We start from the raw sequence: 27,928 nt of genomic DNA, 5'->3' as shown, positions 1-27,928 counted from the left end.
TCTGATTCTCTACAGTTGATAAAATAATTAAATAAGACCGAAAATATGCTTCTAAACCCTGAATCTTTAGACCAAAGACCACTAAACTGAAAAAAGTAAAAAGGAAGAGGAAACAATATTTTAGTGACATCCCTAAACAACAAAACTCAAGCAGAAATTATTAGCCCAGTATTTCTTGCTGCTACCTTGTATAACAAAGTTACATTGTATTGGCCCCTTCAGGAAGGAATAAAAATGGCTCTTTATCTCTCCTTTTTCTTTCTTTGAATGGCATTTAGTTTGTGGTTGTGCAGGTGTTTTTTCACTGGTGAGGGCTATTTCCCCTTCAGTGGGTTTTTTTTAAGTTATTATAGGTTTAAATCTAAAACAGGATAGCCTATTTATACACCATGTTCTTGAATAAAAAAAGTTTGAGAAAAAAAAAGTTTCACTATATGACTCTCAGGCGCTACCTGCTGTGTTTGACAAGGAGGGCACACAGGACTAAGGGGTCAAGAAGCCTCAGAATCACACTCACCTGAATCCAGAAGCAAGCCTGAAACAACAGAATCATAGACCAAAAGTCCTGGAAGCATTGCTGCCGAAGTTATGCCCTGAACTCCACCATATCCAGGAATGCCCAATGAAAGAAAGCCTCTGAAGCTCAATCTTGTGGAGCTTAGGCTCCTTTATTGGGAAATCCAATGCTTTTAAAAGTTCTGCTGTCATCCAGAGGTGACCCATAACTGAGAGAAGCGGTACAAAAGGGGGTGGTGATGGACGGAGCATCAGAACCAATCAAACACTCACACCCAGTCAACAGATCTGGGTTTGATCCATCACCGTTCTTTAGCCCACTCTGCCACCCCAGTTCAGACATGGCCATATGCAAATCAGTCTGACCCTGTGCCTCATGGGAACAGTCCAGCCCGAACTGCCAAGCCATGCCTTCCCTGGACCGGAAACAAGCTTACTAGGACCGGTTTCTGGCATTTCAGCCGTCTTCAGCCAGGCTTGCTTGAATCCAGTGGCAAAGTGAGCAAGGGACTCACGTCTGAGCAAACCCTGCCAACTTATGGCGAACAAAGCGGTACAAAAGGGGGTGGTGATGGACGGAGCATCAGAACCAATCAAACACACACATCTAGTCAACAGATCTGGGTTTGATCCATCACCGTTCTTTAGCCCACTCTGCCACCCCAGTTCAGACATGGCCATATGCAAATCAGTCTGACCCTGCGCCTCATGGGAACAGTCCAGCCCGAACTGCCAAGCCATGCCTTCCCTGGACCGGAAACAAGCTTCCTAGGACCGGTTTCTGGCATTTCAGTCGTCTTCAGCCAGGCTTGCTTGAATCCAGTGGCAAAGTGAGCAAGGGACTCACGTCTGAGCATACCCTGCCAACTTATGGCGAACAAAGCGGTACAAAAGCGGGTGGTGATGGACGGAGCATCAGAACCAATCAAACACTCACACCCAGTCAACAGATCTGGGTTTAATCCATCACCGTTCTTTAGCCCACTCTGCCACCCCAGTTCAGACATGGCCATATGCAAATCAGTCTGACCCTGTGCCTCATGGGAACAGTCCATCCCAAACTGCCAAGCCATGGCTTCCCTGGAAGGATTGGTTCTGATGCTCCGTCCATCACTACCCCCTTTTGTACCGCTTTGTTCGCCATAAGTTGGCAGGGTATGCTCAGACGTGAGTCCCTTGCTCACTTTGCCACTGGATTCAAGCAAGCCTGGCTGAAGACGGCTAAAATGCCAGAAACCGGTCCTAGGAAGCTTGTTTCCGGTCCAGGGAAGGCATGGCTTGGCAGTTCGGGCCGGACTGTTCCTATGAGGCACAGGGTCAGACTGATTTGCATATGGCCATGTCTGAACTGGGGTGGCAGAGTGGGCTAAAGAACGGTGATGGATCAAACCCAGATCTGTTGACTGGGTGTGAGTGTTTGATTGGTTCTGATGCTCCGTCCATCACCACCCCCTTTTGTACCGCTTTGTTCGCCATAAGTTGGCAGGGTATGCTCAGACGTGAGTCCCTTGCTCACTTTGCCACTGGATTCAAGCAAGCCTGGCTGAAGACGGCTGAAATGCCAGAAACCGGTCCTAGGAAGCTTGTTTCCGGTCCAGGGAAGGCATGGCTTGGCAGTTCGGGCTGGACTGTTCCTATGAGGCACAGGGTCGGACTGACTTGCATATGGCCATGTCTGAACTGGGGTGGCAGAGTGGGCTAAAGAACGGTGATGGATAAAACCCAGACCTGTTGACTGGGTGTGAGTGTTTGATTGGTTCTGATGCTCCGTCCATCACCACCCCCTTTTGTACCATAACTGATTGAGGAAAGCTCCCCTTCAGCAGTCAGTCTTCGGGGTACAGGTATATAGCACCTCTTGCCCCCCCAAAGATGGGCAGTGACCACTGCCATTAGTTTTGTGCACACCCGAGGGGCACTGGTGAGTCACAGCGAACTGAAAATGCTCCTAGCCTACCTTGACCCGCAGGTAACACCCGTGGGACTGCAGGACGGGTATATGAAAATATAAGTCATGCAAGTCCAAAAACACCATCCAGTCACCTGACCCCAGAGCAGATAGGATCTTGGCCCATGTGAGCGTTTTGAATCTGTCCTTCCATGCGAAGGCGTTGAGGGTATGGAGGTCCAAGATAGGCTTGAGACCCACATCCTTTCTTGAGGATATATTGAAAGTTTTTAAAAAACACCTTTTGCCATGTCCAGTACCATCTCTATGGCACTTTTGAAGAGAAAGAGGTGCACCTCCTATTGCAGGATGGTTTGATGCTCTTTGAAGTCTATTCTGGTGTGGGATGGATATAGAAAATAATTAGCATGAACCATCTATCGGATGTTTCGGATTGCCGGCTCGGAAGACAGTGTTGGATCCTGTCTCCAACTGGATGTCACTTAGGGCAGGCTAAAGCAGTTTGTTAGCTTTTGTAACAGGGGAGGAGGTGTTAGAAGACTGATTAATCCAAGACTGGAGCCCCTAAAGGAATGGATAATCTGCTGTATCACTGGTTAGGAAGAATGTTTCTATCTATACCACAGACCTATGGAGTAGCCACTAAAATTCTGACACTGGTGAGCAATTGTTTGGCAGGGACAAACAGCCCCAAAGAATGAGCTGTAGCTTTACTGTCTATAACACTTTCCAAAGTGGGTTCCGCCTTCTGACCAAAAAGGCAGGACCCATCACAGGGTATATCCATCAAGGAAGACCGCACTTCGCAGGAGAACCCAGTAGACGTCATCCAGACATGTTGACGAACAGCCACACTGGTGTCAACCACTTGGACAAGGCAATCTATCAAATCTAAACCTGCATGGATAACATATTTGCTACATCCTACCCATCATAGATCAACTGGGACAAAAAGGTCCTCATGTCTTCTGAGACTGCTAGCAAGATCTTGTGGCCATGTCCCAAAAGGAATGGGTGCATAGGCCCAACAGACACACAGCGTTTACAGACCGCCATGGTTAAAGAAAACATATTTGAGATTCTCTATCCAGTGGATTGGTGGAAAATGAATTAAGATTCACTTTACCGGTTGAGGCCTGTACAATAAGGCTTTCTGGAGTAAGGTGCTTAGTAAGAAAATCTGAGTAATTATGTGCCATTTACAATGTCTGGCCACCTGCTTCTCAAAGATGCTCACAGGTGTGCAAGAACAAAGTTTCAACCAAATAGCCAACAACATCGCGTGGCGTGAGGCAGCTATTGCAATGAGACTGCGGCTTATTCAATTTAAATACCTTCATCGGGTGTATTATACCAGGGTCTGGCTCTGGAGGGCGGGCTTGGTGGCTTCACCGGTGTGTTTTTGTTGCGAACATAAGGAGGGGACCCTGCTGCATTCTATATGGCATTGCACTGCATTAGCACGATTCTGGAGGGCAGTTTTGGCCTATCTTTCCGAGTTGCTGGGGTGGGAATTCCCTAGTCCGCCGAAGTTAGTCCTCCTACATGTGATGGAAGGAATCGGGGGCAATATTTACAAGCGTCATCTCATGCGCCTAGGTTTTACCTTGGCGAAGAGGGACATAGCTAGAACCTGAAAGGCGGCAGTGGCTCCCTCAGTTTCGGCTTGGAAAAATAGTATGGACTTCTGCATGGGCTTGGAGATCCCTATTTTGGAAGCCAGAGTGTGTTCCCCCCCCTACCCCCCCCCCTCGCCGAGTCCCTTTTTACGGGTTTCCCCCGTTCTTAGCATTCCTTGGTGGGTTGCCCACAATTCCTCGGCAGGACATGGTGCTGTGGAAGGTGGGCTCTTGTGTTGACCAATGGCAGTTTGAGTTAGTGCTATGTTGCTCCGGAATAGGGGGACGGTGCGCCAGGGGGTGGGGAGGGTTGGTTGTTGGGAGGGGTTGATTTTATTTGTATTGCCTTTCATATTCTCCTGTCTTTAAAATATGTAAAATGGTCAAAAGTCAATTTTTGCATCTTTCATGCGGCAGTTGTCTCTGGGGTTCAGAGATCTGCGTCATATGTGTTATTTTGACAAATAAAATCTGTTTTCAACAAAAAAAATAGCCATTAAAATGTCAGTGAAGGCATCGTTAAATAGAGGTAAGGACTCAGAAGCTGCTGGCCAGGCAGCACAATTTCTGGCAAAACATTTGTTTTGGTCTCAGTAAAGGGCAGCTGTAACGCTACCAACTCTGCCCTCCGAACCACCACTGGAAATAAGGCACTCTCCACAGTTGGTGGCCCATGAGGCTAGAAAGCTCTGACCAACAGGAGGTGCCAAGTCCACTGGTGTTGTGCAATCAAGGTTTAAGGCATCATCAGTGTAATGAGGGGGGAGCAAGAAAATCCACTCTCCATCATCAACATCCTGAGGTGTGTCTTACTGTGGCAAAAGGTAAGAAAAACAACTACAAAGATAATGGAGCCTTTAGAGATAGCTGTAAAGCGGTAGAAGCACATGGGTAGAGTCAGGATGCATGCCAAACGTTTGTGCTTTTCTTTGTTCGTATGGCAACATCAACTGATCGCAGGCTGAAATCGGTTCCCCCCATTGGACATCACCACTGGCGTATTCTCCAGCGCTGGTGGTGTCAACACCAGAGTAGGGGGTCGCAGGAACTGTTGTGGACCATGGAGCTTTGGTAAAAGTCTGTTCAGAGCCACTGTGTCCTTGTAACTCATCCCAAGAAAGCAGACTGCACCGGGAGGAACCTAGTTGTGGTAGCTCAGCTAGCGGCACACAGAAGCATTGCTACGAAAGATCTACAGACACAGTCTGGCACCTAGTGCAAAATGTCTTTAGAACTAAAGGTGTTCCTAAAGATAAGCTGCCTAGGACACATTCTGTTCTTCTATACCATTACTTTAGTTAATGTGTAAATAAAGTGTGCATGTTTGTTTCACAGCTTTCTGACTGTTCTTGCTTTGTGAAGCGAACAGCTGCCCAGTGCTGCTGTTCACCAGGGGGCCGCAATCAAAGGTTAGGAGGGCCGCATGCACCTCCTGCCTTAGAATATGTGCATACCTATAAAAGAAAATTTGAGTGACCTTGTTTTTAGATTCTATGTATAAAATGTTAAATCTTTACAACACTTACCTTGCATTGGAACAAACACAACTCAGCTTAATAGCTATTTAGACACTGTGAGAAACAAGGATTTTTGGTTGAGGGTATGTGAAACCCTTCTTAAGCAAAAACCACAATCCTTGCAAGGGTGAATGGCAAAATGTCACTAAATTAACCAGTGCTTAACCTCAGGTAGCTTGGCACCAAAGCAGTCAGGCTTAACGTAGATGCGATGTGCAAAGTATTTATGCAGTACTTAAACAGTAACAAAGTGAAATCACAGCATAAGAAAACTCCCACGATAAAACTGAAAAATAGTGTACATTTTAATCAACTAAAATATATCAAAACGTCAAATATTTTATCAGTAGAACTGGAGATATCGAATTCCAAAGTCTTAGGCGAAAGTAGCTCCAAAAAGCAGAAAGCGCCAACTGTGGTTTTCTGGTCATGTCGGACAGGTGCAAACCCTCCAGTTCAATCCAACCGCAAGGGAGAGCAAACCAGGTGCAGGACCGAGTTCGGCCTGCTGGACAATGTACCTGGTTGTACTTGGACTGAGATTCGAGGCCCTGCATTGCGTTGCGTCGAATTGCATTGGTTCTGATGGGGCTGCTGCCTGGGAGGAGCTGTGTCGAGTTGCGTTATGCTGCGTTGGTTCCAAAGAAGCTGCAGACTGAGTTGTGTCGCACTGTGTCAGGTCCAATGAGTATTCTGATCAAGAGCTGAAAGGTGCTGCGATGATTGGTCCTGCATCTAGATCCGTTGCGCTGCCTCGGTTCCAATGAGGCTGCCGATCAGGAGCTCCAATATCCTGCCATGCACGGTCCTGCGTCAAGATGAGTTGCACTGCATTTGTTCTGATGAGGCCACTGATCAGGAGTGAAGCGAGGTCCTACGTCGATATGAGTCAGTTCTGAGGGAAGACACAGTTGGGCACAGGAGCAGTACACTCCGATGCCAGCCAAGTGTCAAGGACCTGGTGGGCACCTGTTGGGGATGAGAACTTACTCTAGCAGAAGCCAGAAGCAGGGCACAAGCAAATCCAGTCGAGTCTGGACAGGAGGGCTGGTGCAGAAAAGGTCTATGGAGCTTGTGATGTCTCTGTAGTGCACACAGGATGCCAGCCACCTAGCCCTTGGAGTCAGTCTGGGGGTTTTAGGTTCAAGCAGCGGGTGCAGCCTCCCACCCCAGTAAGCAGAGCAGCAGGACAGTTCTTCTTACAGAGGGCAGCCCTTCCATTCAGTAGTAAGGGCAGCAGAGCAGTCCTTCTGAGTCTTCCACAGGTCCAGAAGTGATCTGATGAGTGGTTCAAGAGGTCCAATATTTATGCCTGATTCCAGCTTTTAAAGTGGGTAAAACCACCCACACTGTTGGTTCTGGAAACTTCCTTCCTCTTTTACCCAGTCACTGAGTAGTAAGGGGTCATAATAAGCTGGTGTCAAGACCCTTTGTGAGTGTGTGCTGGGGCAGCCCTTTGAAATGTAATAGAGGTAGGCAACAGCTCCTCCCTCAACAATCATGGCAGGATTGTCCTTCCTGCCAACATCTAGTCCCCCTCTGTCTCACTGTTTAGGAGGAATACAAAAAGGTCAACTGTCAATTACACCTAGTCATGTGACCCACGACAGAGGCTGTAGACATCAAATGGTTAGGGAAAAAAAAAACAAGCCTTCGAAACATGGCATCTTCAGAATTGTGATTTAAAATCCAAATTTGCCAAAAAAAGAGGGTTTTAAATTACAATGCATTTTAGTGTAAACATAATCTTCCTATCTGCTTCCAAACTTAGGTAATCACTTATTAAGTGTAATAAGGTAACCCAATGTTATCCTATGGGGGAGATAGGCCTTGCAATTGTGAAAAATGAGTTTAGGAGATATTCACTACCAGGACATGTAAAACTTAAAACCACAAGTCTTATTTTGTAAATACAGTGTGCACTGCCCTATGTGCCTCTAAGGCTACTTTAGTGTGACTTATATGCATTAAAGCAGAAGGTTTAGACCAAACAAAAGGTTTATTTTCCCATATCGAAATGGCAGTTTAAAACACTTAGACATGTTCTAAAAGGGTACTGCAGTGGGTGGCACAATGAATACTGTAGGTCCATTAGTAGAAAAGTAACTTACAGGCCCTGGGTACATGTGTTAATATTGATAACATTGATGTCAATGTTTATAATGATACAATCGCATATACAAGCAAAATCGCATCACTGTTAACAAACTCGCCCTTCATGAACTGCTCATCAACCCCAACTCAGAAACACATGGTCAAGCATGCTCTGCGACTTAGGCCCAAGGTTACTGATTGACAGGTCACAGGTGGGGGGCACGAAGCCAGGCAGACAATGTGCGAACAGGAAATTTAGCTCCATCCTCCAGGTACGAGCAGCGATACCACAATGGTCCAGTGGAATTTGCCCCAATAAAGCAGATAAATACCATGAAATAAGATGCCACACAAGTTAGGAACACATAGCCAATCAGGACCCAGCACATACATTACACGCAGTGATCATTTGCCCCACATGCCGAACATCAGGACACGTTACCCACTGGTCCCTATTGTCTCCATGCACGGTCGAGGCCCACCTGCATTTGTTATCAGGGGCCTTAGTTATGACTTCTCAGACAAGGCCTGCATTCCTTTACCAAACAAGGATCGACTGAAGACAGTCTTCAGACCTGTTTCTGTAACTGTGCTCCGGCTGAGGTGTTTAATTAAACCAACTATTCCTGTTTTGCCAAATGCCTCTTGTCTTTTATTTTTCAAGGTAAACTCATATTTGAGCAACACATGTAGTACCCCTTAACTGAGACAAACAAGTAAATTAAATGCGTCAATCAGGTGTAAGGTTTGTTTTAGGGCGTGCATGTGTACTCACATGCACTTCAGCACTGGTCAGCAGTGGTAAAGTGCAGAGAGTCCTATACCCAACAAAAGCAAATTCATCAAAACAGATGGGATGAAGGTAACATTGTTTGGGGGGCTGGAGGGGGTCTACCACCCAAAAGTGTCAGGTTCAATAGCCATGCTTAAAAAATGTGAGAACATTTTATCACATTTAAATTTTTGGAATAAACTCTTTGGCTAGGAAGAATTAAATGGCACACATTCAATATCTATATGGCTACAAAAGAAAAGTTGAGTGATCTTGTTCTTAGATCCCATGTATGAAAAATAAGTTCCAAACGAAAACTTTTTAAACTATTTTTTAAATTGCATAGAAACACAACAACTTTTCTTCATATCACTTTAGCCTTTAAAAATGTGAAAAAATATTATCAAATTTACATTGTTGCAACAAACTCTGTGCCTGAGAAGACGTAAGTGGTACTTAAAAAAATTAAAACACATTCATGGTTTATGGTCAGGTTATTTATTTGATACAGGCTGGAAAAAGATTCCATCAAAAGTCTATCCTTTACCAATTTATCTGGTGAATTTTGAAGAACGTACGAATGAGGTGTAAACAAAGCAAATCTGTCATTTTAAGTATGAAGTATCAGTTAATGTTTAATACACACCTGTACTGAACATCGGACACACTTTGAGTCAACTCGACAGAGAGGACTGAATTTTCATGGTCATCTCCGCAAGCCAGAATATCCAGCGTGCCATCTGAAGAACAAAAACACATGAGTTGTATAAAATCTTTGGACAACTTGATTTTAAGAGAGTACAACAAAAGACAAACAAAGACGAGCTGGAAAAAATGTAAAGCGATTTTAGCTATTCATGATACACAATTGGCAAAAAAAACATGTATACTAATGCCCCAGTTACTTACCGGTAATCTTCATTACTCCGAGCCCTAGTCTTCCTCGCCACAGTAATTACCAGTGAGCATTCTGCTCCTACAGAAACTCCACGTAAAAAGATACATACTAGTCTCTCTATCCCTCCAATATGGTCCCCAGTGGCAACAACCAATCATATTAAAGGACACAAAAGTCCCAGCACGACCTGAAAAAAAAGCCGCAAACATGAAGCCACCACAGAGGGGAGGGAGGGAAGGGAAACTATACTGTGGCGAGGAAGACTAGGACTCGGAGTAATGAAGACTACCGGTAAGTAACCGGGGCATTACCTCCTCGTTGATCTTCCTCGCTACAGTAATTACCAGTGAGCCGATACCAAAGCAACATCAGCTTCATGGAAGGAACACAGCCCACACAAGGAAGGCAGTATAAAACAAACTTTATTGACAACAATGTAGAGAGACACACATCTCAAGAAACCACAGAGTCCAGGACCGAAGAGGCAAAGGACACAGAAGAGCTGCCCCCAACCTCAAGCCGGTAATGAGACATGAAGGTATGAGGAGAAGACCAAGTGGCCACCCTGCAAATATCCTCCATGGAAACCCCTTTAAAGGCAGCCCAAGAAAGAGCAACAGAGCGAGTAGAATGCCCCCAAATAGGATGAGAGGGAAAAACAGACTGGGTATCATACACCAAAAGAATAGCCTCCTTAATCCACCTACTGAGAGTGGAAAGAGAGGGCTTCAGGCCCTGCCGAGCCAGATCAAAAGTGACAAACAAGCTGACCACCTTACAAAAGGAAGTTGTGCGATACAAATAAATGACCAAGGCACGCTTAACATCTAAAAGATGCAATAGAGATTCCTCCGCAGACGAAGGAACAGGAAAGAAGACAGGGAGGACCACCTCAGCAGCACGATGAAAGAAAGAGGCCACCTTAGGGACAAAAGTAAGATGAACACGTATGATCACTCGATCCTCCAGAATCCTTAAAAAAGGAGCAGACCGCAGGAAAGCCCCAACTCCCCAACACGCCTGGCAAAGGCAATACCCACCAGAAACATCACCTTTAGAGTCAAAAACTTCAAATCCACAGACTCCAAAGGATTAAAGGGAACCTCCTGCAAGGCCCTCAACACCCAACGAAAGTCTCACGGGGAGGAGACCGCATCGGACGGGGACGTTGAAAAGCAAGAGACTTGAAATAATGAGCCACCAACGGCTCCACAGACACAAAAGGGAGCCCATGAAAAGCCCAAATGGCAGCCCACTGAGCACAGAGGGTAGAAAGGGCTAAGCCTTAATCAAAACCTTCCTTCAAAAAATCCAGCACACGAGCAGGATCCAAAGTCTCAACTGACCAACCCTGGCGAAAACACCAACCAACAAAGTTGTCCCAATGCTTAACGTATGACTTCAAAGTCGAGGGGTTCCTGGACTGCTGGATAAGACCAGTAACCTCCACAGAACAACCACTCTGGGTCAGGGATTCCCTTTCAAGAGCCAAGCCTGCAGACCCATGGACCTAAACACCGGAAGAGGAACTAGAGGGCCCATCAAAGGATACAGATCACATGGTAACGTCCAACCCGGACGCACCGCCAGTTCCAACAAGAGAGGAAACCACGGGCGACGGCACCAACCTAGGACCACCGGAAGAACCAAAGCCCCCCCTATTGATCTTCAGCAATACTGCAGGAATCAGGGGAACAGGCAGAAAAGCATGCAACAGGCCCCTCGGCCACAGGAAGGACATCACATCCACTTTCCATGCGTCTGGACAAGGCATAATCTTGCATAAACAACGGATCTTGGCATCGACCGGAGACGCAAATCAGTCCACCACCGGACACCCAAACATCTTCTGCAACGTCCGGAACATCAACCGGGTCAGAGACAAAGACCCAATGGAGGGAAAGACCCTGCTCAGACAGTCCGCCATGACATTCTCCCGACCCGGGAGATAAATTGCCAACAGGGACGCCAAATTCGACTCCGCCCAAGAACACAGGCGACTGAGGCAACTGCGGGAACAAACTCTACAACCCCCCTGATGATTGATGTATGACATGACCACCTGGTTGTCCGTCCGGACCTGAACATGGAGACCTCCCAGCAGGGCAGAGAAAGCTAATAGACCCAACTGAACTGCCTTCAGTTCCCTGTAATTGGAGGAACAAGACATCAGGGCCTGCGACCACTCGCCCTGCACCGAAGAATCGCCCAGAGTAGCCTCCCAGCCCAACCTGCTGGCATCTGTAGTGACCACTCGAGAGGGAACAATCAAAAACGGACGACCCCGGGACAGATGATCGTCGGTTAACCACCAGATAGATCCTCCCTCACCTGGTCCGACACCGGAATCCCCTGATTGAAATCCAGACCACAAGGGCGTCAATGAGAAAAAACATGGGTGATCACGGGATACAGGTGAAGACGAGCCCACGGGACCACCAACAACGAGGCGGACATCAGACCCAGGACCCTCAACCACATTCTCACAGGAGGACAAGTCCCCGACAACAGGGAACGAATTTCTGACAACAGAGTCAATTTCCAAGCAGGAGGCAGGAACACCAATTCCAACTGAGTCCGGAAGTGCGCCCCAATGTACGTCAGATCCTGAGAAGGAACCAAGCAGGACTTCCTCCGATTCGCCAGGAATCCGTGATCCTCCAGGGCCCGGCAAACCTCCCAGACCTGGAGCTCCGCCGTAGATAAGAAGAAGCAGAAATCAAGAAATCATCCAGGTAAGGAAAGATTTTTATACCCCTCCCATGCAAATGACCCATCAGAGGGGTCAGAACCTTAGTAAACAACCAGAGGGGGGGGGGGACAAAGGCCAAAGGGAAATACCTGTAACTGAAAATGCTGACCCAGAACACAGAATCGGCAAAACCGTTGAGAGCATAGATGGACCGGCACATAGAGATAAGCATCCTGCAGGTTGATAGAAGCCAGAAAATCCCCCTGAGTGATCAGAGGGAGGATCACCTGCAAGGACACCATCTTGAACTTCATGAGAGGAATGAACCAATTCAACCACTTCAGATCCAACACAAGTCTGAGGTCCCCAGTGCGCTTCTCCACTAGGAAGGAAGAGAAAAGAGTACACTTCCATTCCATAATGATCTACGGGTACCAGAATGACAGGGCCTTCTCCACCAGACAATGGATGCCTTCCAACAGAGCCACTTTGTTCAGAGAGTCCCTGGGACAAGGAGTGACCCGAAAACAGTCTGGGGGAGTCTGGACGAACCCAAGGGAAAAATCTTACAATACCATCTGAAGACCCCATTGATCTGACACAGTTCGCCTACAGTTGCCCAGAAAGAGAGATAGTCGACCCCCCACAGGACACACTCCCGGAGCAACCCAGTCATGACTTGGTGGGAGCAGAAGAGGAGGAAGAGTTGGCAGGGAACCGGGATTTGTCAAAGGAAGGAGCACCCTGGCCATGCCCCCTTCCACGAAAGGGCTGATGAGCCCAGCCTTGACGAGCCGGACCAAAAGTCTTTCAATCCCCAAAAACGCGGGAACACCTAGCACTCTCTGGAGCCAGTAGTTTATGATCCTCCGCAGATTTCTTGACCATATCATCCAAAGGTGCACCAAACAGCTTTACCCCAGAAAAAGGGATTTTCATGAGCAAACCCTTCTGCGCAGCATCAGCTTTCCAAGAGCGGAGCTACAACTGGCGACAAGCAGCCACAGAAAAGCCCGCAGTAGAAGCCGCTGCCCCCAAAGAATCAAAGGCGATGTCAGAAAGCAGACGCACCTGCTGTTCCATCAGAGCGAGCATGGGAGAAATGTCCTCGCCCTGGTCCAACAACTCAGCCAAGGATTGAAAGTCTTTCAGCAAAGATTGGATGGCATAGGAGGAATAGGCAGCAGCCCTAATGGAAAAATGGCAGCGGAAAAAGTGTGTTTCACTGCCGCATCCACCTTTTTATCAACCGGATCACCTGGGGAAGCATCCTCCGAAATAATAGTACCCTGAGAGGACATGCCACCCATCAACGAATCCACCTTCACAGAGGCAGGAAACTTAACTGCAAAGTCCTGCAATGGATATCTCTTGCCCTTTCCATTGATACTGTGAAAATAAATCTGCGTCTTCCACATTCACTCGGGAAACAGCAGGTTGGAACGGATGTGCTGAAGAACATCCCTAATATCTGACCCCTGCACAAAACAACCCTTAAGTTCCACATCCTCGTCCCCATCCGATTCATGGGAAGTACCAGGATCACATCTGGCTTTCTTTAAGGGAGGAACAGAATCCTTATCACGCAAAGCAGCAGCCACCGCAGTATTAATCATTTGCTGGATCAAAGCTAGGGAAGGTACTGCGTCCTGAGATCCAGAAGACCACTCAGTGGCAGCAGAATCCAACTCAGCACCGGCCTCCATAATTGCACAAACAAATATGCATGCAAGACCCCTACGGCATGCAAGAGCGCTCAAAAAGCGTACCCTTGCCATGGAAACCAGAAAAAAATGCCTCAGGCCGGCAATGGCACGCCCATAGTAATCACGTCACAACCACAAGCCCCTAGAAGATGCACTGCATTCATCACGCCAATCTGTAGTCAGACGGCATAAAGCCACGCCCCCTCCCCGGCCGACAAACACGTCCACAGAGCCCAGCTGCTGGATACGCGGAAGCGGACAACTACGAGGGAGGAGGGAGCCCGCGTGCGAATCACCAGTCCCACCGGGAGGCAAAAAAAAGATGTAAGGCACGCCGAGTCCGCTAAAGCAGGACTCGGTAGTACAAAGCAAATGAGACCGTCACGAGGGAGGTAGGGAGCCCGCGTTTGACTCACCAGCCCCACCGGGAGGCAGGAAAATAATGAAGACACGCTGAGTCCGCTAAAGCAGAGCTCAGCAGTACAATCAACCAAGACAGGCACGGCAACTCCCAGCGTCCGCTAGAGCAGGACAGAGGAGAACGCCCAAAAGTGCCAATTAAGGGGGGTAAGAGGCAAAATACAACCGGGCATGAAAACCAACCCCGCACCCCCTTGTAACGGGGCCCCTGCGTCCGCTAAAGCAGGACCGACGCCCCCATCTTAGCTGATCAAACAGGAACATGAACAGCACTCGGAGCTGTGCAGAAACAAAAAAACAGGTCGTGCTGGAACTTTTGTGTCCTTTTATATGATTGGTTGTTGCCACTGGGGGCCATATTGGAGGGATAGGCAGACTAGTATGTATCTTTTTACTTGGAGTTTCTGTAGGAGCAGAATACTCACTGGTAATTACTGTGGCGATGAAGACGGACGAGGAGGTAATGCATTTTCCCCAATGATAAATATGAAACTTGACTATGAGCCTCTTGTTTAGGCAGAACAGAAAAAGCTTTTAGATTTGTGATTTCAAATACAATTGATTTATAAGAGCATATGCAAGTATGATCGATGAAAAAACTGATTTGTTAAGAAATAATGTTTATAGGACAGGCGCCCACAGGTACTGAACAAGCAATGATGTACAATGCATTTGACTTTGAGAATAAAATAAAATAAACATTTTTTTGTGGTCAAAAGGGTCCAACGGTTATTAGAAACACTGTCACAAATTTTACCCGACAACAATACCAACAGACATCTCAACTTTATTTCGTTGAAATATCAAACTGGAAAATACCAGACTGACAACCCCATTTGTGAAAAATCTGACAACCCTCACCAAAAATGCCCTTAATAGTATCAAGTCACTGGTTCTGAAGCAATAAAAACACACAAAGCAATTACAAAATTATTGAATTATCCAAAATAATTGAATATTATTTTATAATATTTGGAAATAGACAAAGAGGGGTTTATATGATATATGTTTTTCAAAAAAAGTCTGTGGTTGTCGGTTTTCCTATTTTTATGTACAAGAAGGAGATAGAAGGGCAAACTTACAAAAAAAGATAAGAAAGACGAAAGTAAATGAAGGGAAGCAGTGACCCTCTCCATTTTTCTGCACACAAACACAAATGTGAGAAGAAGCGAGAGGGAGAAGAAAGAGCAGGTTGATGAAGGACAGATGAGATCCAGTGGACGAAAACAGAAGGGAGAGGAAAGACAGAGGTTACAGGGATCTACATGCTGGTAGAGATACCAGAAAGAAAATTAGAGTGAATGATGGAAAGACTTAAGAAGATAAATTAAGCTAACTATGAGAAGATTAATAAAAAGGGTTTGAGGAAACGTTTTTGGATAAGAAGGCATTAACCCTGTATGTGTTCGTCTACGCAGTGAAAGAAAGCCATTTATATTCAAATGTTTTAACCAGACGTTGTTCTCTCAAGCCCGTTGTTCATCCAAAACACATCTCAAAACTCATTTTAAGTGGTCTTACTCTTGCCACTGTGCACTTTAATGCAATGTACTCTAAATATATAATATGTTCTCAAGCAATATTTTTATTTTATTCTGAATGCCACTGTTGCACATTTCTGTAATCATAAACGCCTCCATAGGTTAGTACTATAATTTTCATTCTCATTACCGTTGCCATTTGCTTTTTTAGCTCCTGTCATAATATCGATGTTTATAAAGTTAGGTGGGTCCACTCAAAATGAGCATGTTAGGGGGGCATAGCTAACTAGCCAACATGGCGGTTGCACTTGCTTAGTGCAACAGACCTGCCCTGAACAGTTCTAACTAATCTTCCACCACAGCGGCCTGAAATAAGCTCATTATGAACATCTGAAGCCCAAGACTAAGTGATGGAAACGAGCACCTGCAAGCGTGAACTGGACATGGTGTGGAGTTGAAAAATAGTTAAAAGCAAATGGCTGCACGACAATCAGTAGGCCTGCACTGTCCCTGTCCACTGGCAGTATAGGAGTACATCCCGCATTGGCACAGCACAGAGAATTGAAGTAGCAAATGCAAACACCATCACCACAAGATCTGATCACAGACGTCTGGAGGGAGAGCAAGCAGAGAAAAGTCCCTAGAGTGGGCAGAGGAACGTCCCTAGAACTGGAGAGATATGGGCCATGGCGTACAGCCAAACAAGAAGAGGAGAGTCAGAGGTGAAGATGTGTAGAAGGTGGCTTGGGTCACTGCAAGGATATTGGAGGAGCTCTGGGGCCTGTCTGGAGTGACCACAGGAAGAGAGAAGGAATGAGTCCCATGAAGGACATTGACAGCACCCTGACTGGGAGAGGTCCTGCCCTTGTATTGCTCCAGGCTTGATGAGGGGTAGGGCCGTCATGAGATGCTGCAAGGGTCAGCCCCGAAAAGCAATAATGGACAGATATGTTTTTTAGATCCCCTCTCCCAACCTGAATCAGCTGAGAACCACCAGCGGTCCTGGAGCGGACCTACAACTGGAGGTCTGATCTAACCCAGCCCTGGGCAGGATTTGTCAGAAGGCACTGCACTGCACTGGAGTGTGAGATTTGTGAGGGTCCCCACTCCCCTTGGCTAATTGCCTCCCATTCCTAACTGGCTACAGGCAAACGATGGGTAGAGAGAGTTGGACCACAGAGAAGAACCACTAGAAATGCCAGGTCTTGGTAAACAACATGCCGCACCCCAAACAGATGAAGTGGCACCGCTTTGCAAAGCTTAGGTGGAGGGAGGGCCTTTGTGGAATGAAGCACTGCTGCAGACGAGGACCTCATTAATTGATAGGAGATCTATAAAACCCTGGAAAGCCAGTGTTGGATATATCTCAGGCCTGACTCCGGGCTGAACACATGGCCCCATTTTGGCAAGCTGGTGTATTGTTTCTCAATGAGGACCCTCCGGAGGTTGCTAATCTCTCCGCTACTTCCAATTGCCTTATGGACAAAGTGGATGAAGTTGAAAGCCGGCAAAAACAACCTGATGCTAGTGGGGTTCCATAAGGGCGTAGAGGCTATAGCCTATGTTGGACCTGGCCCTTTTTGCAGGGTCTTCCCCCGCTTATTTTTCTGACATCCTTTTTATTTGCTTTAGGACTCTGGGCACTCTATCACTGCTAACCAGTGCTAAAGTGCATGTGCTCTCACCTCTAAACAGGGTATGATTGGTTTATATCGGTTTGGCATATTTGATTTATGTGTAAGTTCCTTGTACAGTGGTATATCATATACCCAGGGCCTGTAAATTAAATGCTACTCATAGGCCTGCAGCACTGTTTGTACCTCCCACTGATGTAGCCTTTCAAACCTGTTGCAAGCCTGCCACTGTAGGGCCTGCATGCGCAGTTTACTGCCACTTTGACTTGGCATTTAGAACTACTTTCCAAGCCTTAAACTCCCCTTTTATTACACAAAGGTCACCCTAGGGTAGGCCCTAGGAAGCCTTATGGGCAGGGTGCTGTGTAAGTTAAAGGTACGACATCGGCCTTTATGTGTGGCATGTCCTGGTAGTGACGAACACCCTATTTTGTTTTTCATTGCTGTGAGGCCTACTCTTCTCATAATCTAGCATTGGGAATTCCCTTGTATACAAGAGTGGCAATTCTGGATTTGAAAGGAATAGCGCTGCCATTTTTGGGATGTTTAGAATGGCAGTGATAAATCCTGCTTACTGGTGTAGTTGGATTTTACATTACTATTTTAGAAATGCCACCTTTAGAAAGAGGGCATTTCTCTGTGCTTATGACTCTTTGTGCATTGCAGCCTGTCTTCAATACACGTCTAGGGTTGAGTGAGTGACAACCACCCTTAATTAATACTTTCCATACAGCCACAACACAGAAAGGGTTGGGTGTGACAGGGGTTACATCTGCATTCATATGCATACTGATGGCCTTCATGGGCTGGGAGATGGAGAGGATATTCACACTTTACATCTGTATAGGTTGTGTCCTGCCCTCAAACAAAGTGCTGATTTATCCCCTACTGATGCCTGGAGCCAGGACTGGGTTGAAAAGGATTGTTGTGCACTTTGAAGGTTTCTTGTGAAGTCACCCCCTTCATCAAAGACATTTCTGAGTACAAGTACAAGGATTCTAACACTATGATTTTGGACACTGCATGAACTTGTAACCAGAAGCTGCTGGTTCTACCTGCTCTTCGTGCCCCCAGTGCTCTCCAGCGGATTGTGGGCTTGCCGGCCCCCCGTTCATCTGGAATTCCAGCAACTTAGAAGGCTATTCTGATTGACAAAACTAGAGCGTGGCGAGCGCTTCATCTTTCACTTCTTTGTTACAAAAATAGCATGTGAGGAGCACTCTCTGGTTCTACTGGTTTCTCTGTGAGAAATCAGCATTACTCTGCATCTCCTAGGCATCCAAATCAGAGTGTGTGTGCCCAGCGCAATAATTACTGAGCCAAGCTCACTGCCACCGTGCGGTAACTCCTCCCCGCCCATGATGCGGCTATGGGGGGGGGGGGGGGGGGGGGTGAGAGATCTGCGTTGCCCTCTGTGAAAAGGAGAGGGGGTCCCCAGTGGTGTGAGGACCACACTGTACCTGTAGTGATTACCATATTACCGTAACCCTGCTAGTGGAAGTGCAGGTGTTTCTGGATCCATGTTTGTCAACTGTGGCTTGTGAGCCTGTCTGCTGCATTTCATGCCCTGATGTTATAATGTATGTCGTTTTTGATTCTTGCATTGTCAGGATGATGAGTACTATCTCAGGATTTGCATAGTATGCACAGTATTTATGATTCATGTCGTTTTGGTCTTGTGTTATGAATAATATATCATATATATTTTTATATAATCCTGTGTGCAGTCTCTTTTGTGGTGTATTCATTGTGTTTGTGTGAGTTTACACATTCCATCTGATGATAAGCTTGACTGCTCTGCGCCAAGCTACCGGAGGGGGAGCACAGGTTATCTTTGGTGTGTAACTTACTTGCCTTGACTAGAGTGGTGGGTTCTGCTTGGCTTAGGTATTAACCATAGCCAACCAGAAACCCCATTTCTAACAAGCATCCTTTATCTTTCCTCTCCGATTGATTTGTAACAGTGGTCCCAATTCGGATCGGTCTTATCTGTGACAGTGATGGCACAAAGTGCCTTCAGACAGAGGCCTACAGCCTCCTTCTGGCGCACCTCTAACACCATACATTGTCCGCATTTTGCATTATAAAAACAAGAATATTACCCTCAGGCTTGCACATGAAACTCTCACACATGAAATCCTGCAAGATACTTATATTCCCGATTACACAAAGATAGAGCAACAACAGAGGAAGTCATTTAAGGGAGTCAAGAAGTAGTTAAGGGCAATGCAGCTGGGCTACCAACTTTTGCACCAGGCCGAACCAAAGGTAATCTGGCAAACCAAGACTCTCTTCTTTGACACCATGCAGAGTCCCTGGGATTGGGTGGCAGAGGCAAGGTATTTGCCAAAAAGGAGTAAAAAAAGAAAGGAAAGTTGATGCCACCTAAGAGATCAGGAAAAAGCAGCACAGGGATTCAAATCTGCCAGATAGAAAGGACTATGGCACGGACTCAGACATATCATACAGAAAGACAAGAGGCGACAAAGACACCCACATGGACATGGTCACACAGGATTTTGAAGCGTCAGACTTCCTGGAACACTGAGTGGATGCTTTGTGACTGTATCAACTCACACCTTCTCGGGGCACACTAAATGATGTCATTATGTCTGGGACGGAAGGCAAAGACCTGGCCCGACCTTTGATGCCCTGAGGCAGCATCATGTGGATGTTCCTTCAGAAGCAATTAAGCGGTGGTGGAAAAATGGAGACTACTTTTCAGGTTTGCAGATTACATTGATGACCTCAAATTGCCAGTAACCACAAAGAGCAGGTCTAAATACTAAACCTCTTGGGGACATCAGCATTATGACCATGGGTTTTCAATTCTTTAGTGCCAATGTTAGTATGGAGAAGGGTGTTTTGAATGCACAGTGCTGGGTGTAAAGACTGATCTGATGGCAGGGCCACTGTGTGCATTCCGTGAACGTGCATCTAGTTTTCCAAGTATAGGGTGGGCAGAGGAGATATGTTGTGGCAGATAGTTGTTTTGGTTATTTAACTAACATGGACTGTAGACACACCCTGGATTGTAAAGACATGCACAGCAACACCAATAGAAATTAAGAAGAGAGAGTGTCGGAATGTGAATAGTAAGCTGAACCAAAGCAAGCAAAATGCTGGTCTCAAAATGGCTAAACATTATGGTATGGCTATACCCCTCTCACCGAGATGCATCATGTGGGTGACAAATGTCCTATGCTAGCCTGTTAGGGGTTGGCCAATTTTTGCATGTGGGACTCATTAGAGGTTCAATACTGGTTGCAGTCCTGTGTAAAGGCAGGCTGATTTTTGTGGTCATGCGAATGTGAGGAGACACACAGGGCAGATACATTTCCTTGTGAGTAGCTTTACATGGTAAGCCCATCTCATTAGTGAATGTATATGTTCCTTCCCCTGTATCAATCCAATTCCTGGAGCAGGTTGTGTGCAGCTCCCGGCGGGATGGTTAGTCTTCTGTGCTGACTCGTAGGTCTGCACTGGACAGGATGGGGATGTGTTCACCACATCTTTGAGTCAGGTCATACCTCATGTCTGAACTTATGGACATCTGGTGAGACTTCCATCCAACCAGGCAGTGGTAAACCTTTTATGTAGGAGCTCATAAATCGCTTTCGAGAATCGACTTGTTCCATCTGTCCAAGACAGATGTTCCTGAAGTGACACCTGTGCAGATCCTTGCCAGAGGACTATGTAATGCTTCACCAATCACACTGGGGGGACAAGCTTGAGGGGCAGAAAAGACTGGCACATCAGTGCATGGTGGCTGATGGTGTGGCATTCAAAGCTCATAACAAAGAGGAGACAGACAGGTTTTTCATAATCAACAGCAACTCTGTGGAGTCAGAGGTGATACTAAAGGAGGCCTAGAAGAAATATATAAGCGGTAGGGTTATAAGCTACTTGATAGACCAAAATAGACATTGGCTTGAGGCGGTGACGTGCTTGGAGGCCACCTTGCTTCATCTTAAAACCCAATACTTGACATCTGCAATACCTGAGCTCCTACAGAATATAAAATTCCACAACACCAGGCTAACACAAATCCTAATGAAGGAGGTAAAACTGACATGGAGGGTGACACAGAATTGGGTGTACAAGTGGGAAGACAAAGCTGCTAAAATTTGACACTGGTTGTGCCAATGTAAAAATAACATGACACACATAACCCACATCCATTGCCCAGATGGACAACTTGTAACAGGGGCCTGCTTATTTACACAGGCATTTGAGTTTTTTCTAACCATATATTCCAACGTAGAATCAAAGAAATCATCTGCTCTAGGCAAATTCCTAAGTGACCTTGTGGTTCATTTATTCAATTCTCTGGAGGACATAAATTGGGAAGACAAGTAAGAAAGTTCCTGGACCAATTGGCTAACCAGTAGAATTCTTCAAGCACATGGTGAGTGCATTGATTCCACGGACGGGAGTGGGGGAGTTGGGACAATGCTTGGAGTAGTTAAGTTACTGCTGGATCTCTTAACAATGGTTCCATAAACCAGGGGCCCCTCAGGAGCTCCCTAATTAATAAAGCGGCCATTATCATCAACAAGGTGCTGGCACTGAGACTGTCATAAGAGATCCACTCCGGGGTACATCCTGACTAGAACAGATTTAGGCTGCTCAGGTCCAAGGGCACAATATTCAATGGTTATATAATGCCACTGCTCTGATGGAGCGGAAGCATGACCTGATGGCCTTGCAAATGGTAGATTTTGAAAAAGGTATTCAATTCTATAAGTCAGGGGTCCCGGTTTGCCTTATTAGAGAAATGTAATCTAGGTCCCAGATTTCCTCTACACCAACCTGATGGTGAGAGACAGATTTGGTGGACTACTATTGGGCACGTTTCACTTGCAAGGAGGCATCATGCAGAGAGGCTTGCTCTTTCCATTACTCGTTGTGACTGTAATCGAGCTAGAGGCAGAATGCCTCAGAATTGATGCGATGGTGGAGAAGTTTGAATGGGCCTCAGGAGTGGCAGACATAGTGTTGCAAAATGTGGTTGACATCTTACTATATCGAGACCACAAAGAGTGCACGTTGCAAGCACAGAAAGGAAAAGAAAAGTCCCTAATCAAATGATCCGGATCATGTGTTGAGCCCCAGGACTGTAGCAATATAACAATATTCCATATATACACACTCGATGTATTTAAACAAAAACAATGGATAAAAACAATGAAATTCCTTCTGGAGGGAGATTGAAACTGACGTTCTGGGATGGGAGGTCCCCCATGACCCTCGATAAGCGCTGCTGGGCATCACGGATGGGCTGGATGGATCCCGTAACGAGCACTATTTCCTAACCACGGCCCTGGTGGTGGCCAAGAGAGATATAGCGGCCGCCTGGAAGCAGGTTGACCCACCCAAGGGAGACAAATGGCGAAGAGGGGTGGGTTGGTGTGCTGCACAGGAACTGTACGCTGCGAGGGGTTGCCCTAAAAAGTTCCGTAAAGTATGGGGGAAATGGCTCGGGGGCCTAGTTTAGGGGGTGGTATGCGTGGGGCGGGGACGGAGGGAGAGGGGTGGGGGAGAATGCTTGGGCTGCTGTTTTTTAATTACTATGTGACGGGTCTGACTACTACCAAATTGCTCAATTCGCTGTATGTTCTTTTTGATCTTGATGCCTATTTGAAAATAAAAACTTGTTTATCAAAAAAAAAAACAATGAAATTCAAATTTTCAATTTATTTCAATTTATAAAAAAATATTTTTTCTTTCTTTTTTTTAAAAACTGGACATCAATACAGTATACACAAATAAGCACAATACATAAAATACAACAATCATGAAGAAAACATTTTAAAAAATCGACGCAGCGTTTCGGTGTAACTTGATTAAAACACCTTCCTCAGGACAAAGTTTTCTGAAACAATTTTAACAATATGTTAGCATACAGTTCTAGCGTAAACACATTTCAATTTATACATGATTTTAAAAGAACATGTGTATGACTATGCGTACTGTTCTCTCTGAGTATAGCAGAGATTTATTTATACAAAAGGATGTGTGTATACAGAGGTTATTCAATTTTAATACTACTAATGAACATGAGGAATGTATACTGTTTGTTGTCATTATGAGAACCTATAAAACACATAGATATATTTTCTCAACAACGATGTTTGCTACGTTAGCTGTTTATCTAAATTCACAATATAATGTCCTATATATTTTTTGGGTAAACACCTAATCCGAATACACAGATAAAAACATATCCAATGAGCTGTAAGGTTGTTCCTTAACCTATACCTAGGCACGGAGCCTTCTTGGGAAATGGATAAAATGCAGGAGAATACCAGAGTGAGACAATTTATAAAATAAGACGATAATCATCCATTATATCCAAAGGGGTAGACTTAACTCAGTGTCACTGACTGTTTGTTAACCTTTGATGGATTGTGAAATAAGCGTACCTTTTTATGTGGTACTATTTCTGATACTGCGTTGTGTGGAGCCACCGATGAAGATAGGGAACTGTCTTACTCTATACCTTTAGTTCGAAGAAATAAAAAATATAAAAAACGCATGCATCACAGCCCCTTCATGAGGACGTATTAACTTATTATTCTTTGCAGGTGGGCTATGTTTACCATCAAGAGTTGCATGATTTGCGATATATGGGAATATGTGCAACTTGATTTGTGCCACTATTTTTGTGTCTCACAAATCTCTCTTTTTTATAATTAGACAGAGGTGGAACTAAAAAAAGAGAGAAATTTAAAAAGGTTTTAGTGAAAATATGCAACATCAATCACATTGGATTAGAATACGTTAAAAAGACCATGTAATTCCTGGTATTTGTTGCATTCGTGATTTCGCAACTTTGGATAAATAGAACCTGTAGAAGACAACAAGCAAAAATGTTTTAATTTGATCTGCTGAATATAATGCCTTTATATATCTCAACAGTGCTTTCATCTAATGATGTTTATTTCATCTTTTTAGTCTTACTCTTCCTCAAACGTTAGGAGTTGAGAGATGCTCTCTATACTTCCATAGGTGAGGTTTTGATGATAATAATTTAATAAAATAAATATGAATACAAGGTAGCTACAGCTAAGAATTTAGTGACTAATAACTATCTTAATGCCTATCCGGCCATTCTGTTTATGCACAAGGCAGCCCTGTCCTTACGAGCGCTGAATGGGGGATCGGGTAAAGTTACAAAAGCTAAACATGTGTACTATCCTTTAAATAAAGTTAGACTCAAATAATTAAAGTGGATACAACTTGACTAAACAGCGTATTCTATACCGAGATAAATCGAAGGTCGAACGTGGGGCCGAGTTTCGAGAACTAGAGTTTAGTGCTGCCCCGCTTACCTGATGCTGTTTCTACGGCCTCCCTGCTCCTACACAGACGACTTCCGGGTTAGACAACTACGGGATTTGACGCCGTGTGTGCTGTAAATATTTAGGATTGCGATCACGTGATGTATCAGCATGTTGGATATTAAAGTCACTTGATCGGTCAAGCATGAAGATATAAATATAAATAAGTTGATATAGTATCAAAAAAGTGTTCGGTGTCCAATGTGTCCTAACGAGGAGTGTGGACGTCTACATATACGTCTACTGAGGCCGATCAAATTGGTTTGTCAGATTCTTTGTAAAAAATAAATACGCAACTAAAGAACAAAACAAGCCGAGATGGGCGCAGTCATTTCCCTATATTAAAATATTCTCAGTGATTTCATGAAACGCTCTGGCCTTCCCAATATCGCGGTGATTCAAGAGAGCAAAACACGGCGGCCATTTGTAAAGAGTATGCACTCTCACGCTCAAAATTGATGGAAGGCAAAATCTCCTGTATACGTAAAAAATATGTAAAAAACCCTTTTTTGTATATATACTAGGACTGTGAGAGGCTCTCTATTTAAAGAAAAAAATAAAAGGAATGAAAAAAATGAGGGCACAGTTTTGTGCCATAAGTGGGAAATTCTTACTCTAACAAATGGGTTATGATGTATATAATGATGAGATATTAAATGACCTTCTCCCAATCCTCTTTACTGTTGAGGTCCTGTCTAATAGTCTTAAATTTTGACATTAAAAATTGTTCGCGTTTTTTGCGTTTTGCTTCCATGTCTCCTCCTCTTATGTTTGTCTGGATAACTTCCGTGACGCACCATCGTAGTTGTTCAACTTTATGGCCTTTTTCATTCCAATGCTCTACTAATGGGGCACTTTTCTTGTTGATTCTTATTGTTGATTTATGTTCATTCAATCTGATTCTAACCTCCCCGAGGTCTCTCCTATATAGCCAAGATCGCACAGGCATAGAATCAAGTAGATCAGATTTTTAGTACGACAGTTTGCCATGGTCTTACAAGTATGGGTTACCTTATTATGGGTAATTTGCTGACCTTTTATGATGATGTTACAATTGTTGCAGGAACTACGAGGAAAGGTTCCTGTTGGGAGCGGGGTATTCATTATACTCATTTGTCTATTCTTAGACATTGAAGCCCTATACTCTAATATCCCTCAGGATGATACAATCCAAATAGTACCACATAAAAAGGTACGCATATTTCACAATCCATCAAAGGCTAACAAACAGTCAGTGACACTGAATTAAGTCTACCCCTTTGGATATAACGGATGATTATCGTCTTATTTTATAAATTGTCTCACTCACAGGTATCTCCTGGTTTTTATCCATTTCCCAAGAAGACTCCGTGCCTAGGTATAGGTTAAGGAACAACCTTACAGCTCATTAGGTATGTTTTTATATGTGTATTCGGATTAGGTGTTGACTCAAAAAATATATAGGACATTATATTGTGAATTTAGATAAACAGCTAACGTAGCAAATATCATTGTTGAGAAAATATATCTATGCGTTTTATAGATTCTCATAATGACAACAAACAGTATAAATTCCTCATGTTCATTAGTAGTATTAAAATTGAATAACATCTGTATACACACATCCTTTTTTATAAAAAAAATCTGATATACTCCGAGAGAACAGTACGCATAGTCATACACATGTTCTTTTAATATCATGTATAAATTGAAATAAGTGTTTACATTAGAACTGTATGCTAACATATTGTTAAAATTGTTTCAGAAAACTTTGTCCTGAGGAAGGTGTTTTAATGAAGTTACACAGGAACGCCGCATCGACTTTTTAAATGCAGTTTTCTTCATGATTGTTGTATTTTATGTATTGTGTTTATTTGTGTATACTGTACTGATGTCCAGTTATTAAAAAAAAGAAAAAAAAATTTATAAATTGGAAATTTGAATTTCATTGTTTTTATCCATTGTTTTTGTTTAAATACATCGAGTGTGTATATATGGAATATTGTTATATTGCTACAGTCCTGGGGCTCAACACATGATCCGGATCATTTGATTAGGGTCTTTTCTTTTCCTTTCTGTATCATTAACACAGGGTTGCTCCCTTTTTTTCTTATTCACGTTGCAAGCACTCCAGGTATTTGGGAAGCATAAAGGCTTGAAAAGGAACTTGTCAAAATCAGTAGTACACACACCACAGGCGAAAGCGCAAAACCTGGGATGGGTAGCAGGACTATTAGTGGTGAGAGAAGGATTTAGATATTTGGGTACTTACATAACTAGGGAGCAACACCTCGCCTGGGAAAACTAAATTACTTTCCCAACTGATCAAACTACAATACCATCTGAACTTCTGGAATAACTCCTCTTGCCCATTATCACTACTTTGGTGGTCAGTCATTTTTATGATATCCCTACCCAGAATTCTTCACCAGCTCCAGATTTACCCATACAGATTTCCATGGGAAATATTTATATGAACTTCAGATGGGGTGGGGGTGCTACAGATTGCTATTGTCAAAAGACACAAATCCATGATATAGGTCTGCACATCTGATGGTGGTGAACAAATAGCTCCACGAATCACAAGGAGAGCCGACTTATGCCACCGAAGGATGAGCCATGAGCGAGGTTTATCCCCTACACATTCTGTATAGTGGCAGAGTAGACCCCGAGCTCTCGTCAGCTATGATAACAGTGATCCAGACCTGGCAGAACACAATTTGTCACATCATATGGCATGGGAAACAAATGAAAGCGGTCCCTCTATGGACAGGTGGCATGTTGCACGAGGTTAGTGCCTCACAGGGGTATAGTGTATGGGATGCTATTGGCATTTCAAAATTGGGAGACATATTGGACGACATGCACACATTTACAATTATCATAACTCCAAACCAAATTACAACTTACGTAAACATAAATTCTAGAAATATTTACAACTGTGAAATGCTTTATAGCCCTATATCAGCGGCCAAGTAGCACGCCCTAATTTTAGCCTTCGAGAGGCGAAACTCCTGATGGGGGGCTTAGCACGGAAGGAAATATCCAGCATACACCACTCACTGCTAATCAACACACACAACACCTTTGAGGAACAGAGGCATGCTTGGGAAAACGATTTTGGGGATCTCACTGAGGATAAGTGTTGGGAAGCTAAAATAACACCTCGTGAAACCCCCACAGCCAAACACTTTGAATTCATTCAGTCTAAATATCTACACTGCACATGTATGACACGGGTCAGGTAACAGCAGGTGGCCAGGGCACAAACATCTGACTGTCTACTGTATCACAACTCCATGGATGATTTTCGCTACACAGTTTGGCAAAGTTCAAGGATTAGCCCCT

The 27,928-nt window shown here is 44.7% G+C and overlaps 1 protein-coding gene across 3 annotated transcripts in view; it reads right to left on the bottom strand.

Annotated features, from left to right (window-relative positions):
* Positions 1-27,928, bottom strand: part of SNX29 (sorting nexin 29) — a 1,557,993-nt gene that overhangs the window by 1,274,915 nt on the left and 255,150 nt on the right. For all 3 annotated transcript variants that reach the window (XM_085632108.1, XM_085632106.1, XM_085632107.1), the window contains exon 10: positions 9,074-9,167. In XM_085632108.1, coding sequence (XP_085488234.1) covers positions 9,074-9,167 — 94 coding nt within the window. The remainder of the gene's footprint in view (positions 1-9,073; positions 9,168-27,928) is intronic.

This window comes from Triturus cristatus, chromosome 10, assembly GCF_964204655.1.
Source record: "Triturus cristatus chromosome 10, aTriCri1.1, whole genome shotgun sequence".
Taxonomy (NCBI): domain Eukaryota; kingdom Metazoa; phylum Chordata; class Amphibia; order Caudata; family Salamandridae; genus Triturus; species Triturus cristatus.
Note: the sequence above shows the minus strand (reverse complement) of the source record. Positions and strands in the feature narration are given on the sequence as shown.